The sequence below is a fragment of the Gekko japonicus genome, unplaced genomic scaffold (assembly GCF_001447785.1).
Source record: "Gekko japonicus isolate JY-2015 unplaced genomic scaffold, Gekko_japonicus_V1.1 scaffold617, whole genome shotgun sequence".
In the NCBI taxonomy this organism is placed as follows: Eukaryota; Metazoa; Chordata; class Lepidosauria; order Squamata; family Gekkonidae; genus Gekko; species Gekko japonicus.
The window spans coordinates 55,239-72,265 of NW_015171522.1; the positions used below are offsets into that span (position 1 = coordinate 55,239).

General features: G+C 50.7%; 1 protein-coding gene across 1 annotated transcript in view; it reads right to left on the minus strand.

The window, feature by feature from the left end:
• Positions 1-17,027, minus strand: part of LOC107117359 (voltage-dependent L-type calcium channel subunit alpha-1F-like) — a 140,721-nt gene that overhangs the window by 20,930 nt on the left and 102,764 nt on the right. Inside the window, 5 exon segments of the mRNA XM_015419459.1 lie at positions 908-1,010; positions 2,925-3,021; positions 9,576-9,703; positions 13,930-14,089; positions 16,686-16,777. Coding sequence (XP_015274945.1) covers positions 908-1,010; positions 2,925-3,021; positions 9,576-9,703; positions 13,930-14,089; positions 16,686-16,777 — 580 coding nt within the window.

Here is a 17,027-nt window from a genome sequence, read left to right on the forward strand (position 1 = left end):
AAGCAAAGCCAGTTCACCGCACAACTGCAGAGTTGCCAGCTCTAGGCTGGGAACTCTCTGGAGATCTGGGGGTGGAGCCAAGGAAAGGCAGAGGTTGGGGAGAGGCGGGGCCCTCAATTTCCTGGTGTATCACCAACTTCAGCAGTCTCATTCCAAGGAAGGGATCTTTCTCCTGGGCACGCCAAACAGGGCAGAGCTGTCGTCTAGAAGTCGGAGGGGTGGTTGCCAGTGCTCCCTCTAAGCTGAGTGAGTGTGAGCCAGCTCACCGTTTCTTAGCCTCCGGCTCACACACTTTTGCCTTGGCTCAGGGAGGAGAGCTCCAGAGCCGACTAATTGATGCAGCGGCCCAATCGCTCGCTCACAAGTTTAACGCCAGTGGCTCGCAAAGTGGAATTTTTGCTCACAAGCCTCCACAGCTTAGAGGGAACATTGGTGGTTGCCAGGGGTCTTTTCCTGCAGGAGCGCACAGGAGCGGAGCTCCGGCAGTAAAGAGCCCAGGGGGCGGGCACATGCAACAAGCCCCACCCCCTGCTCCCAGCAGCCCTCGGTCAGAGCAAGAAGCAGCCAGGTAAGGTGCAGAGGCCCCCACCCTGGCCCCCTGGCCCAAAACAGTCCAGTGGCACCTTTAAGACCAAGTTTTATTCAGGTACAAGCTCTCCCTCCTCTGCGAGGACAGATCTGCACGTTCCACCCCTCTCCAAATAGCTAGCAATCCAAAACAGTCCAATGGAGCCTGAGCGGTGGGTGTTGCCATCTGACACACTTCCGGTGATGTCAGGGTGTGTGGCATATGCAAATGAGCTATGCTAATGAGTTATGCTAATGAGCTCCTGCACCTCTTTTTCTACGAAATGACCCCTGGTGGTTGCAGCCAGGCAAATGGGCTTGTGGGACCCCAGCAGCTCACCTTCCGTCTTGATCTTGAGGGACGTCCGCACCAAGGCAAAGAGGGTAGCGTTGAAGGTGACGGTCCCGTCGGAGTTCAGGGGCATGTTCATCGCCACCAGTCTCTGCAGAGACAACAGATGGAATCCAAGACTCCCGGGCCCACCCCCCAGGTCACCCCTCCTCGCTGTTGCTTACTCAGCTTCTTCACTAGGTTCATCCGTCACCCTGACCACCAAACCCTATTCTCCTGCCGTTGGGTCAGACCAACTTATGGCAACCCCCAAGGGGTTTTCAAGGCGAGAGACGAGCAGAGGGGGTTTGCCACTGCCTGCCTCTGCATAGAAACCCTGGACTTCCTTGGTGGCCAGCCAATCCAAGTACTAACCAGGGCCGACCCTGCTTAACTTCTGAGATCTGACAAGACCGGGCTAGCCTAGGCCATCTAGATCAGGATAAGAGATGAACAGAGGTGGTTTGCCGTTGCCTGCCTCTGCGTAGCAACCCTTAATTTCCTCAGAGGTCTGAGGAACTAACTGGGACTGACCCTGATTAGCTTCCGAGATCTGTTGACATCAGGCTAGTTTGGCCCATCCTGATCGAGGCAAGAGATGAACAGAGGTGGCTTGCTGTTGCCTGCCTCTGCATAGCAACCTTGGACTTCCTCAGTGGTCTCCCATCCGAGGACTAACTGGGACTGACCCTGCTTAGCTTCCAAGATCTGATGACATCAGGCTAGTCCGGCCCATCCTGATCAAGGTAAGAGATGAACAGAGGGGGCTTGCTGTTGCCTGCCTCTGCATAGCAACCTTGGACTTCCTCAGTGGTCTCCCATCCGAGGACTAACTGGGACTGACCCTGCTTAGCTTCCAAGATCTGATGACATCAGGCTAGTCCGGCCCATCCTGATCAAGGTAAGAGATGAACAGAGGGGGCTTGCTGTTGCCTGCCTCTGCATAGCAACCTTGGACTTCCTCAGTGGTCTCCCATCCGAGGACTAACTGGGACTGACCCTGCTTAGCTTCCAAGATCTGATGACATCAGGCTAGTCCGGCCCATCCTGATCAAGGTAAGAGATGAACAGAGGGGGCTTGCTGTTGCCTGCCTCTGCATAGCAACCTTGGACTTCCTCAGTGGTCTCCCATCCGAGGACTAACTGGGACTGACCCTGCTTAGCTTCCAAGATCTGATGACATCAGGCTAGTCCGGCCCATCCTGATCAAGGTAAGAGATGAACAGAGGTGGCTTGCTGTTGCCTGCCTCTGCGTAGCGACCCTTCATTTCCTCAGTGGTCTCCCATCCGAGTACTAACTGGGACTGACTGATTAGCTTCCGAGATCTGTTGACATCAGGCTAGTCTGGCCCATCCTGATCGAGGTAAGAGATGTTCAGAGGTGGCTTGCTATTGCCTGCCTCTGCGTAGCAACCCTTAATTTCCTCAGTGGTCTCCCATCCGAGTACTAACTGGGACTGACCCTGCTTAGCTTCCAAGATCTGATGACATCAGGCTAGTCCGGCCCATCCTGATCAAGGTAAGAGATGAACAGAGGTGGCTTGCTGTTGCCTGCCTCTGCGTAGCGACCCTTCATTTCCTCAGTGGTCTCCCATCCGAGTACTAACTGGGACTGACTGATTAGCTTCCGAGATCTGTTGACATCAGGCTAGTCTGGCCCATCCTGATCGAGGCAAGAGATGAACAGAGGTGGTTTGCTGTTGCCTGCCTCTGCGTAGCAACCCTTAATTTCCTCAGTGGCCTCCCATGCAAGTACTAACTGGGACTGACCCTGCTTAGCTTCTGAGATCTGATGACATCAGGCTAGTCCGGCCCAACCAAGGTCAAGGCAAGAGTGGGTCAAAGGTGGGTTGCCATTGCCTGCTTCTGCGTAGCACCCCTGGACTTCCTTGGAGGTCTCCCATGCAAGTAGTAACCATGGCCTACCCTACTTAGCTTCCGAGCTCTAACAAGTCTCAGGCTAATCAGGGCTATTCAGGCTGCAAGAGAGAATCTAGGAGTCACAGCCATATAGGCGGGGGATTACCTTGCAGGCCACACGGTGGGGGCAGAGCTTCCCGAAACCCAAGGGTGGCTGTATCCGGCGCAGCAGGGCCACCACATCGAGGTGCTTGATACGACCCCTGAAGAAACAAAATGAGGGCATTTCAAGTGGGGGGGGGGCCCTGCGGCACAGATGAGATGGTCCTTTCCCCTGCTGGGACTACAAGTGGTACAAACCGGGATTGTAATGACATCATCTAGAAAGTGCAAGTGTTTCGTGAAGGGTGCGGTCACACACACCAGATGAACTGGGGGGGGGGAGCGAGGCTGTTTCCTCCGGAAGAATTTGACCTGCAGTTGCACGAGCACACCTCCCTTCAAAGCTGCGGGTGCAGTCCGCCAGTGGGTGATCAGACGCAACTGCGGTTGAGTCGTCACGGGGGGGTGTGCCCCTCCCCCCCCCCCCGTCATGCGCTTAAACGAGGAAACGATGAATCGCACCTCTGCACTGCGGGCTCCCTGTGGAGTTTGCGATGATGCGCATACTGCAAAAGGGGGGGAGAAACAACGGCATGGAGTTGAGATGGCCTGATCAGACCATCCTGATGGAATGAGAGTGCGCTGGAGCGATCAGACACGGGAAAGTCCGTCTGTGGCCCGTCGCAACCCGTTTACTACCGGATTTCCCCCAGTGTCTTTTAACTCTGCTTCTGCGGCGGAGCAGAACGGGTTGCCGACGACTGCGGGGCACTTCCCAGATGCTGTCATCTGATTGCGCCCTTCAAATCCGCCCAGCATTCGAACCTATGTTGGGTCTAATTGTGCGTATGATTGCAGCCTAAGACACCCAAGTCTAGTAGAATCAGTTGGTCAGGAGATGTCTAGCCACAGAACAAGCTCTCCAGGGGTAAGTATTAAGACTACATGGAATCAAAAGTGGGTCAGAACTCTCTTGTTGATGGGTCATGAGGCCAGGAGGGAATAGGAGGAAAAGAAGAAGAAGAAGAAAAAGAAGAGATTGGATTTATACCCCGCCCTTCACTACCCAAAGGTGTCTCTCACTATGCAAAGGAAAACAACATTAAAAAAACACACCAAGCCACAAGCTACAGAAGAAGAAGAAGAGATTGGATTTATACCCCGCCCTTCACTACCCAAAGGAGTCTCAGAGCGGCTTACAAACTCCTTTCCCTTCCCCTCCCCACAACAGGCACCCTGTGAGGTAAGAACATAAGAACATAAGAGATGCCAATGTTGGATCAGGCCAAAGGCCCATCCAGTCCAACACTCTGTATCACACAGTGGCCAGAAATACCAGTGCCATCAGGAGGTCCACCAGTGGGGCCAGGACATTAGAAGCCCTCCCACTGTTGACCCCCCCCAAGCACCAAGATGACAGAGCATCACTTGCCCCAGAGTCCCTATCTATACCTTGTGGCTAATAGCCACTGATGGACCTCTGCTCCATATGCTTATCTAATTCCCTTTTGAAGCCGTCCATGCTTGTAGCACCCACCACTTCCTGTGGCAGTGAATTCCAAGTGTTAATCAATCTTTGGGTGAAGAAGTACTTCCTTTTATCCATTCTAACCCGACCGCTCAGCAATTTCATGGAGTGCCCACGAGTTCATGTATTGTGAGAAAGGGAGAAAAGTACCTCTTTCTCTACCTGCTCTTTCCCATGCATAATCTTATAAACCTCAATCATGTCACCCCTCAGTCGTCGTTTCTCCAAGCTAAAGAGCCCTAAGCGCCTTAACCGTTCCTCATAGGGAAAGTGTTCCAACCCCTTTATCATTCGAGTTGCCCTTTTCTGCACTTTTCCCAAAGCTATAATATCCTTTTTAAGGTGTGGTGACCAGAACTGCACACAGTATTCCAAATGAGGTCGCACCATTGATATAATCCTATTGGTTGCATTTATCGAGACCGTGCAATCCTACTAGAGTCTCTGTGAGAGGGGCAGGCTCTAAAGTGAATAAATTGACCTGCAAACCACTTTCCCAGCTCCTATGATCCCTGTAGAAGTCTGAGATCCATTTTTCATGCTTACCAAGAGAAAAGAAACGTGACCTATCACAATTTTGGACTCCTGAGAAGCCATGTTGCTGCTCACATTCACCTTCTTGCCTATAGAACAGCCCTCCCCGCCCCCAATGTGGCATCCATGGCTACAGTGGTGCCTGCTGACACCTATCCTGGGACCCACCCAGTGTGTTTAGAAAGTGGGCGGGGTCAGATAGGGCTTTTGCCCAGCGAGGCTTCTGATTGGCCACTGGAGATTCAATGAACTGTGCAGATTCTTTAAAATGTTGCTCTGGCAGCAGCTTATCAAAAGCTTTCTGGAAGTCAAGGTAAACAATATCTATTGGATCCCCCTTGTCCACATGTTTGTTCACCCCCTCAAAGAACATTAACAGGTTAGTGAGACAAGATCTTCCCTTACAGAACCCATGTTGAGTCTGCCTCAATAGGTTTTGTTCATCTATGTGCCTACTAATTCTTTCCTTAATAATGGTTTCCACCAATTTACCCGGTATCGACGTCAGACTGACAGGCCTGTAATTTCCCGGATCTCCTCTGGAACCCTTTTTAAAGATGGGAGTGACATTAGCTACCTTCCAGTCCTCAGGAATGGAGGCTGATTTTAAGGAGAGATTACATATTTTTGTCAGGAGATCCACAAGTTCACAATTGAGTTCTTTCAGAACTCTTGGATGTATGCCATCTGGGCCTGGTGATTTATCAGTTTTTAAGTTGTTTATCAGTTTTAGGACCTCCTCTCTCGTCACCTCAATCTGACTCAGGTCTTTCAACACCCCTCCCGAACTCAGCGGCTCTGGAGTGGGCAAGCACCTCTCATCTTCCACAGTGAAGACGGAGGCAAAAAATGCATTTAGCTTCTCAGCCATTTCCCTATCATCCTTCAGTACTCCTTTTACCCCTTGGTCATCCAAGGGCCCCACTGCCTCCCTGGCTGGTTTCCTGCTTCTAATGTATTTGAAGAAAGTTTTATTGTTGGTTTTTACGTTTTTTGCTATATGCTCCTCATATTTCCTTTTTGCCTGCCTGACTACAGACTTGCATTTTATTTGCCATAGCCTGTGTTCTGTTTTATCAGCCTCACTGTGACTAGCTTTCCACCGCTTAAAGGAATCCTTTTTACCTTTTACAGCTTCCATTACTTTGTTTGTTAACCATGTAGGCTTTTTCTTATACCTGTTTGTGCCTTTCCTAACCTGCGGAATATATTTTATTTGAGCTTCTAGAATTGTAGTTTTAAACAGTTTCCAAGCTTCCCCAATGGTTTTGACCCTTTCTACTTTTCCCTTCAGTTTCCTCCCCACATGTCCCCTCATATCAGAAAAATTACCCCTTTTAAAGTTAAAAGTGGTTGTGTGAGTCTTTTTAGCCAAAGTAAAAGAAGAAGGAGAAGAGATTGGATTTATACCCTGCTCTTCAGTACCCAAAGGTGTCTCAGAGCGGCTTACAGACTCCATTCCCTTCCCCTCCCCACAACAGACACCCTTTGAGGTAGGTGGGGCTGAGAGAGCTCTTGACATAAACGGCACTTTTTTCAAGAACAGCTCTTATCAGAGCTACGGCTTGCCCAAGGTCATCCAGCCAGGTGCAAGTGGAGGAGTGGGGAATCAAACCCGGTTCTCCCAGATTAAGAGTCCGTGCACTTGACCACTACACCAAACTGGTGAACTATTAGAGGAGGTTCAGGGAGACTCAACGGCAGACTTGGTTTGCCTCTGCGCAACGTGCTAAATGGCCATGGAATATATCCTGTTGCTCAGTAACGCTATATATTTATAATTTATTTTTTTGCCGTCAAGTCACAGGTGACACATGGAGACCCTGTGGGGTTCTCAAGACCAGAGACGTTCAGAGGTGGGTAGCCATTGCTTGCCTCTGCAGCGGGACCCTGGACTTCCTTGCTGGTCTCCCATCCAGATACTAACCTGGGCTGGCCCTGCTTACCTTCCGAGATCCCATGAGCAGGCTGGCCTGGGCCATCCAGGTCAGGACTTATTTATAAGTACTAAATCAGGAAAATATGATGGGAAATCCCTGCACTTTATGTTGGGGGTGGGGGGGGTAATTTATTTATTTATTTATTTATTCAGGTATTTTTACCCCGCCCTACCCCGCGAGCGGGCTCAGGGCGGCTTACAAAGGCATAAGCCCATACATAAAATTCAATAAAATCCAGTAAAATCACAAAATCACAACCAATAACATACTATTAATAATGATAAAGTGCTTTAAATTCCAAGATGGTCAGCAGATAGCTCCTGCAAGGAATAACCCCCGCCGACATTAGTTATAATAGTATCATTTTGGCAGTAGTAGTCCGAGCTGATCGGCTGGTCTTGCTGCCATGTAATTCACCTCTCTGCCGGGCTATCAAGGGCGCTCCAACTTTGATGATATTCCCACCGTTGGTGGTGGTGGAAGCGGCGGCCCTTACATAAAAGCCTGGTGGAAGAGCTCCGTCTTGCAGGCCCTGCGGAATTGCATGAGATCCCGCAGGGCCCTGATCTCCTCCGGGAGCTCATTCCACCAGGTAGGGGCCGCCACTGAGAAGGATCTGGCCCTTGTCGCAGCATACCGTACCTCTCGGGGGCCCGGAACCACTAAACGGCTCTGGGTCCCCGACCGAAGTGCTCTTGGGGGTGTGTATGGGGAAAGGCGGTCCCTCAGGTAGGTCGGACCCAGGTCATATAGGGCTTTAAAGGTGAGTACCAGCACTTTGAAGCGGATTCGGTATGCTATTGGCAGCCAGTGCAGCGCCTTCAACCCAGGCTTGATGTGCTCCCACCTGGGGAGGCCCATCAGCAGCCTAGCTGCCGCATTCTGCACCAGCTGCAGCCTCCGGATCAGCGACAAAGGCAGCCCCATGTAGAGAGCGTTACAGTAGTCTAACCTTGAGGTAACCGTCGCATGGATCACTGTAGCCAGGTCTTCGCGGTCGAGGAAAGGAGCCAACTGCCGAGCCTGCCTCAGATGGTAAAATGCAGACCTGGCAGTGGCTGCTACCTGGGCCTCCATTGTCAAGGAGGAGTCCAGGAGCACTCCCAAACTCCTAACCTCCGACGCAGGCACCAGAGGTACCCCATCGAAGGTCGGGAGAGGGAGCCCTAACCCCAAACCGTTCCGACTCAGGCCCAGGACCTCCGTCTTCGCTGGGTTTAGTTTCAACCGGCTCAGCCTGAGCCACTCAGCCACAGCCTGTAATCCCTGTTGCAGATCTTCAGGGTCGGAGCCCGACCGGCCGCCCAACATCAGATAGAGCTGGGTGTAATCTGCATACTGATGACAGCCCAGCCCGTACCTCCTGGCGATCTGGGCGAGAGGGCGCATATAGATGTTAAAAAGCATCGGGGAAAGCACTGCCCCCTGCGGGACACCACATTCAAGGGAATGATTTCGCAAGTGGGTCTTGAAAAAAAACAGAGTACATGCATTTATTTATTTATTATATTTATACCTGCGAACAGGCTCAGGGCGGCTAACAAAGCGGTAACTTTGTTAGATGTAGAAGAGGCTCGCTCTTTAACATGTTTGAGAACCACTGGGTTAGGGTCAGTTTCAGAGGATAGCTGTGTTGGTCTGCAGCTGAACAGCTATATTTGCATCCAGTAGCACCTTAGGAACCAACAACAATTTGGGGGCAGGCGTATTTTTGGGCAGGAACGCACAGGAACGGAGCTCCAGCTGGCTTCTGAGTTGGCCACACCCATGCCCACGCCTGCAGCCAAAACCTCTGCGCATGTGTGGCTACAGAAGGAAGGCAGTTGCGGGACGTCCAGGCAAGCCAATGGAAGGCATGGGGTGTGGCCTGATATGCTAATGAGATGTGCTGTCTGGATGTGGCCTAATATGCTAATGAGTTTCTGCTGTTGGGTGTGGCCTAATGAGTCCCTGCTGGCCTTTTTGTACAAAAAAAGCCCGGTTTGGGGGTATCAGCTTCCAAGAGTCAAAAGTCTCTCCATCACAGGTCAATGTCTCTGTGACACCTCTAGTGGCAGAAGTTGGGATTTCAGGCATGGTGACTACTTAGCTACAGGAGAATGTGAAGCCTTCTCTCTGCTGCCCCTGGTGGAAAGTACCACAATTGCAGGAGGGCCCAGGTATATCTGCTGTCTCCCTCCAGTATGTGGGCATAATTTTTTTTGGAATATAACCTTTGTACAATAGGTAGCCCTTGACGTGCTTTCTAAATTACAAATGTGATGATGATTTAACAACAGAACAACAGGTCAAAAAGCCCTACTAGAGCAGGCTAACAGTCCATCTAATCCAATATGCTTTTCCTTTCCCCATAGTATCCTACCAGGTACCCCAGAAGGCCCACAGAAGAGACCTCCCCATTGTCCCTCAAGCAATGGACACGGCCTCTGAATGTGACGATTCTGGTTGGGCATCCATAAATTTGTACAATCCTGTTTTAAAGCCATCTAAACCAGTGGTCACCTCTATAGCCTGTGGGAGTGAATTCCACAAGTTAATGCAGGTGTTTTTATATATATAGTGCAGGTGATAGATAGATAGATAGATAGATAGATAGATAGATAGATAGATAGATAGATAGATAGATAGATAGATGTGTGTGTGTATATATATTTGGCTCTGGCATTTAATAGGACGGCCTGGGGTTACAGCAAAAAGAAGCGTAGTCTCTTACTTGGCAGCTGGGTCATACTCTGACCAGATCCGCTTGAACTCATCGAGATGGTGGGGACCCAGAATGGACCAGTCTCGAGTTAGGTAGTCAAAATTGTCCATGATGACAGCAACAAAAAGGTTAATGATCTAGAAGAGGTACGAGAGACACAGACAGAGAGAGGTCAGAGGCCAATGGATGCTCCGAAACGAGCCACCGAGGCAGGCAGGGAGAGCAAACGTTGAATAAACTGGAGCCTAACAGAATACATTGGAGGCTAACAGCAGTTCTCAGCTGCTGCAAGTTAATCACTTCTGCCACCATCGAAGACCAAAAAGGTTTATTTTTTTTGTCCAGCATGAGGTTTTTAAGCCCCTTTTGGCAAGTGTGTGTCATGGGTCCTCACTCAATTATCATTTATGTGTTATGAAAAAGCTAGATCAAAAGAATGCAGGAAGTTGTGTGGGTGTGTGTGTTAAGTGCCGTCAAGCCACTTCCAGCCTATGGAGACCCTATGAATTAACGTCCTACCCATAACAGCCTTGATGAGGTCTTGCCAACTGAGGGCCGTGCCTTCCTTGATTGAGTCAGGCTGGTTCTGCACCCATCTGTTTCCATGCAGTTTTTCCACAGCCACGTCGGGAGGTTAATCTCCCTCTACACTGCGTGCCAGTTTCACTTTCTTTGATCATCAGGTTGTATGGTACCTTATGCATAGATTTATGGCCGTCCAGGGGTGACTTCACAGTCAGTACGGCGTTACCCCAGGGTATCTGAATGTGGTTTTGAACGGCACCTTTTCCTTCCTCCGCTTTTGATTTGAAGGGAACAATAAGCAGACAACTTAATGTGGCTTCACTGATCTCCGCCAGTTCCGCCTCTCCTATTTCCCCCTCTGGATTTATCACCTCGCCATGAATTACTTGGCTCAGGCAGCTAATGACCGCTGAGGCAAGTACTGACACAGGAAAGTCTGCATACCAATGCAGGAGCGAGCACTGAAAACAAAACAGATGACAAGCTGACACTAGCCAATGCAGAAACCTGGATCCGAGGCAATGCAATGAAAACAGAACCAGGTCGAGTGCTGATAAAATGTGGGTGCAGAATGGACCTCAGTCCATCTCCTGTTGGGTCTTCTCCTGCTGCCTTCAGCTTTTCCCAGCATGATTGTCTTTTCCAGTGACTCTTGCCTTCTCATGATATGACCAAAGTATGATAGCCTCAGTTTGGTCATTTTAGTTTCTAGAAAGAGTTCAGGCTTGATTTTATCTGAAACCCATCTATTTGTCTTTTTGGCAGTCCATGGTATCCGTAAAACTCTCCTCCAACGTCACATTTCAAAGGAATCAACTTTCTTCCTGTCAGCATTCTTCATTGTCCAACTTTCACACCCGTAAGTTGAGTAATTATGTAAAACTGGAATGTAGTCAAGAAATGCGCACAAGCCGTTCACAACAGCAGTGACTGAGTGTCTAGCTAGAAAGTGGACCGCCAGAAAGAAAAATAAGGCCCATTCGGCATCTAGCATTCACTCCGTTCTGGAACAGAAAAAGATGCGGCTCAAAACCATATTCAAATACCCTGGGCCAACCCTGTACTAACTGCAGAGACACCCCTGAACGGCCATTTTATTGTTGTTCAGTCGCACAGTCGAGTCTGACTCCTTGCGACCCCACGGACCACATCACGCCAGGCCCTCCTGTGCTCCGGAGTTTGCTTAATTTCATGATCATTGCATCAATAACACTGTCTGACCACCTCATCCTTTGCCGTCATAAGAACATAAGAACATAAGAGATGCCAATGTTGGATCAGGCCAAGGCCCATCCAGTCCAACACTCTGTATCACACAGTGGCCAGAAATACCAGTGCCATCAGGAGGTCCACCAGTGGGGCCAGGACATTAGAAGCCCTCCCACTGTTAACCCCCCCCCCCCAAGCCCCAAGAAGACAGAGCATCCCTTGCCCCAGAGCCCCTATCTATACCTTGTGGCTAATAGCCACTGATGGACCTCTGCTCCATATGCTTATCTAATTCCCTTTTGAAGCCGTCCATGCTTGTAGCCGCCGCCACTTCCTGTGGCAGTGAATTCCAAGTGTTCATCACTCTTTGGGTGAAGAAGGACTTCCTTTTATCCGTTCTAACCCGACCGCTCAGCAATTTCATGGAGTGCCCACGAGTTCTTGTATTGTGAGAAAGGGAGAAAAGTACCTCTTTCTCTACCTGCTCTTTCCCATGCATAATCTTATAAACCTTATAAAGCCGTCCCCTTCTTCTTTATTTGGTGACGTCATCATGCCGGGCACGTCATCATGGGACGCTGGCTGCGGCAACGTTCTTTTAAAAATCTGCAGAACCAATCGGGTATCCAATAGCTAATCAGCAACCTTGCTGTGGAAAAACCCCACCTGACCCTGCCCACTTTCTTGAAACAATTGGTGGGTGCCAGGAAAGGTGATGGCGGGCACCATAGTGCCCATGGGCACCATGTTGGGGACCCCTGCCTCTCCTGTGTAATGTCTAGCTGGCCACGTGGTGGAAACAGGTGTCCTTGACTCTGCTCCGGAAGTTGCAGCTAGTGCAGAATGTGGCAGCAGGGGTGCTGACGGCGACGCCTGCGAGGGCGCACAGCTGCCCGGTGCTGTGCGACCTGCACTGGCTGCCTACTGAATTCTGGATCCGTATCAAGGTGCTGGTACTTACCTTCAAAGCCCTATACGGCCGGGGCCAGATTACCTTCGAGGCCGCCTCTCCCCATATGAGCCCCGTAGAGCACTGCGGTCCACCAATCGACATCTTTTGGTGGTCCCCGGCCCCAGGGATCTCCGACTTGCCTCGACCAGGGCCAGGGCTTTTTTGGCCCTGGTCCCTGCCTGGTGGAATGAGCTCCCGTATGAGATCAGGGCCCTGCGGGATTTATTACAATTCTGCTGGGCCTGCGAGACGGAGCTCTTCCGCCAGGCTTTCGGTTGAGGCAGCGGGCGTCCCCCCCCCCTCCTTGGGTCGGCCCCATCTGTAGCCTGGGTCCCGAGATCCTAAATTTTAAAGATCTCTACAAAAACTTAAATTCTAATACCATGGAAGGGTTGTGGACAAAAGGGTTCTTTTTTACATTGCTGGTGGGCTTGCCCCAAAATAGCTAAATTCTGGGCGGAGGTTCTTACTGAAATATCGAAGATTGTTGGCCAAGCTATTCCAAACACACCGGAATCTGTACTTTTGAACTTCTGGCCAAATGTATTGTTGACCAGAACTCACTATACTTTTGCTTTCAGCTGCAAAATCTCTGTTAGCCCAAAGATGGAATCAAGTTAGAATACCTACTTTAAAGCGATGGGCTTCTAAATGCTGGGATATGGCAGTGGCAGACAAAATTGGAACTCAAGAAGAAGAAGACGACGACGAAGAAGAGATTGGATTTATACCCCGCCCTTCACTACCCAGAGGTGTCTCAGAGCAGCTTACAAACTCCTTTCCCTTCCCCTCCCCACAACAGACACCCTGTGAGGTAAAAGAAGAAGAAGAAGAGATTGGATTTATACCCCGCCCTTCACTACCCGAAGGAGTCTCAGAGCGGCTTACAAACTCCTTTCCCTTCCCCTCCCCACAACAGACACACTGTGAGGTAGGGTTGCCAACACCCCCGGTTTGCCAGGGGTCCCTCGTTTTTTGGGGGGGTTCTACTCTATGTTTTCCCTTCAGATGGCTGTGGCCCCGCCACCAGCGTGCTCGGCATCATCACATCACCTCTGGTCAAGACGCCATCCGGGAGCCCCCTGCCGCGGAGCAAAACGGACTTGGGAACCCTAGGGGTGTCACATGATGCTGCCACCACTCTGGATTTCGGTTCCCTTGAAAAGGCCCAGAGTACCCTCCCAAGACCTTCAGACCTTCCTTTAGGCCGAATAACAGGCGTGAGGACCAGGCAGAGTAAAACAAGGAAAAGGTTTATTTTATAGGAGGTCAAACAACAAGGTGCAGAATAATAACAGTAAGTGGGTGAAAATAAAATAAATCAAATGCCCTAACCCGTCTAGATTTACTTTCCCTACCTCACTATCTCAAGTGGCCTTACACTACTCGCCCTTCCCCCGGGATGAGGGGGAAACCAAAACCGTTGTTTCAGAAAGAGAAAGAGATTTGTATTGTGTTTTAATGTGGTTTTAACTGCATTGCATTTTATACTGTTGGAACCCGCCCTGAGCCCGTTCAGGGGAGGGCGGGATATAAATCCAAAGAAATAAAATAAAATAAAATGAGTGGGCTTTGCAGAGGAGAGCGGAGCCCAGGTCAGGGACCCGAACTGCAATCAACAAAGACTGGGCGAAGGGCAAAAGCCATTCCCCTGCAGGGGGCGGGGGGGGGACTCACCAGGAAGGCACAGAGCATGAAGAAGCTGATGAAATAGACAATGGCGAAGTTGCTGCCGCAGGTGAACTCCTCCCCGGGCTCGTAGTCGGACTCCGGATCACAGCGCTTGCCGGGCAAGCTGGCCAGCATGATCTCCTGCCAGGCTTCCCCAGTGGCACACCTGGAGAGGCGGGAGAACAAGGTGAGCTGGGACAGATGCGCCCTTGCAGAAGTGGGCACCCAGCGGTTCGGGCGATGCCCGCAGTAAGGCACATATTAAATTGTGAGCCGCTTTGGGGGTCATTTGAATGGTAGACAAGCACCGTACACATCTCCTGAACCAGGGGTCTCCAGCCTGTTTGAGCCTGTGTGAATCTTTGGGATTCTGACCGACGCGGCGGGCACACCCACAAAATGGCCGCCGCCGCAGGCAACACCGACCCACCGCAAAGTGGCTGCCACGGCTTCCCTTCGGTCACTCAGTGAAGATCCTTCTGCTGTGAGGGCAGCTGCTGGCAAAGCAATGTTATTAAAAATCTGCATAACTCAGCAAATCTCCAGTGGCCAATCAGAAGACTTGCTGGGCAAAAGCCCCACCCACTTTCTAAAAACACTCGGCGGGCGTCAGGGAAAGTGGTGGCATGTGCCACGGAGCCCCCAGGCACCACGTTGGGCACCCCCATCTGAAACACATACTAAAACGATAAATCGTTTTACTTTGGATGGTATGACTGCATGACCTGTGCTGATAAACCCTATGATAGTAAATATGATAAACCCGGTGATAATAATTAATTCTGATACTGCGTGGTGGGAACAGCCACAAAATGGCTGACGCAGGAGGTGGAGCCAGCCACAAAATGGCGGACGCAGGAGGTGGAGCCAGCCACAAAATGGCTACCACAGCTTATCTTTCAGTAACACAGTATAGAACCTTATGCTGTGGGCCAAAGCAACTTTGCCAAAGGTCTGAAAGACAAGAAAACCCATTCTACAGTTCCGGTCATGAAGAAGAAGAAGACGAGGAGGAGGAGGAGACTGGATTTATACCCCGTCCTTCACTCGGAGTCTCAGAGTAGTTTACAAACTCCTTTCCTTTCCCCTCCCCACTACAGACACCCTGTGAGGTAGTTGGGGCTGAGAGAGCTCTGACAGGAACTGCTCTTTTTTAAGAACAGCTCTTATCCAAACTACGGCTTGCCCAAGGTCATCCAGCCAGGTGGAAGTGGAGGAGTGGGGAATCAAACCCGGTTCTCCCAGATTTAGAGTCCGCGCACTTAACCACGACACCAAACTGGAACAAACGGATTCAAGGTGGGAACCGTTTCGGAAGCAAACAACCAGAATGAAGATTCTTCAGCTTCTTACTCTCTGGGTGCTTCCATACACCCTAAATCATGCACTTTTAAGGCATTCTGCCACTGGATTTGACGATGTGAAATGGCTTGCAAACGGTCGCTGAAGTGGATTGGAACAGCATTATTTAGCATGTGTGGAAGCGCCCTGTGTCTTTTTGTGGGTTCTCCCTCTTTCCCGACATCACAAACCACTCCCTTGCTTCCGTTACTCATTGACGCTGAGGATGAACTGAGCGGGGGGCAAGCAAAACAGCCCCTGCATAATCAGCGGCTTCCACCTTCTACACCAGTTTGGTGTAGTGGTTAAGTACGCGGACTCTCATCTGGGAGAATCTGGTTTGATTCCCCACTCCTCCACTTGCACCTGGCTGGATGACCTTGGGCGAGCCATAGTTCTGATAAGAGCTGTTCTGGAAAAAGAGCCATTTCTGTCAAGAGCTCTCTCAGCCCCACCTGCCTCCCAGGGTGTCTGTTGTGGGGAGGGGAAGGGAAAGGAGTTTGTCAGCTGCTCTGAGACTCCCTTGGGTAGTGAAGGGTGGGGTATAAATCCAATCTCCTCTTCTTCTTCTTTTACCTCACAGGGTGTCTGTGGTGGGGAGGGGAAGGGAAAGGAGTTTGTAAACCGCTCTGAGAGTCCTTTGGGTAGTGAAGGGCGGGGTATAAATCCAATCTCCTCTTCTTCTTCTTTTACCTCACAGGGTGTCTGTTGTGGGGAGGGGAAGGGGAAGGAGTTTGTGAGCCGTTCTGAGACTCCTTTGGGTAGTGAAGGGCGGGGTATAAATCCAATATCTTCTTCTTCTTCTTTTACCTCACAGGGTGTCTGTGGTGGGGAGGGGAAGGGAAAGGAGTTTGTAAGCCGCTCTGAGACTCCTTTGGGTAGTGAAGGGCGGGGTATAAATCCAATATCTTCTTCTTCTTTTTGCTCCTCACAGGGTGTCTGTGGTGGGGAGGGGAAGGGAAAGGAGTTTGTAAGCCGCTCTGAGACTCCTTTGGGTAGTGAAGGGCGGGGTATAAATCCAATCTCTTCTTCTTCTTCTTTTACCTCACAGGGTGCCTGTGGTAAGGAGGGGAAGGGAAAGGAGTTTGTGAGCCGCTCTGAGACTCCCTTGGGTAGTGAGGGGCGGGGTATAAATCAAATCTCTTCTCTTCTTTGCAGTCATAAATTTGAGTACACGGAGCTAGCGGGAAAGAGGCAAGGAGAGAATGTGCCGTTCCAGAACGCCGGCGTGATTCTGATTCACAGGTGTGGACTTTGGGTCATTTATTATAGGACAAAGCCCTTGAACACTGCCTTTCAGGTCAGCAGATTCTAAGAAAGCATCTCTTCTCCCCCCCCCCCCAATGTTCCATTTACACGTTCTCAGGGCTGTCACTAAGACACAAGCGGAAAGAGGCGCACGAAGAGGAGGGGGGAGATACCTGAACAGCAGCAGCACGGCCTGCGGAAAGGTCTGGAAGTTGTTGTTGCGGTTGATCGGCGTGTTGTCCTGCAACGCCACTTTCCCGAAGGTCTGAAAGACACAAAAACCTATTTCTGCAGTCTCGGTCCCGAAGGAACAAACAGATTCAAGGCGGGAAACGTTTTGGAAGCAAATGGGAGGACAGATGACTCAGCTCTCTTCTCCATCTCGCCTCCCGCGAGGGGAGAAACACAAAACACCCAGTGCTGCTAGATCGATAGCAGGAGGCTGCTTTGGGCGCCTAGCAGGATGAGCCACGGTCGAGACGTGCCCGCTTCTCGTGCACCCCCCCCCCGTTTAG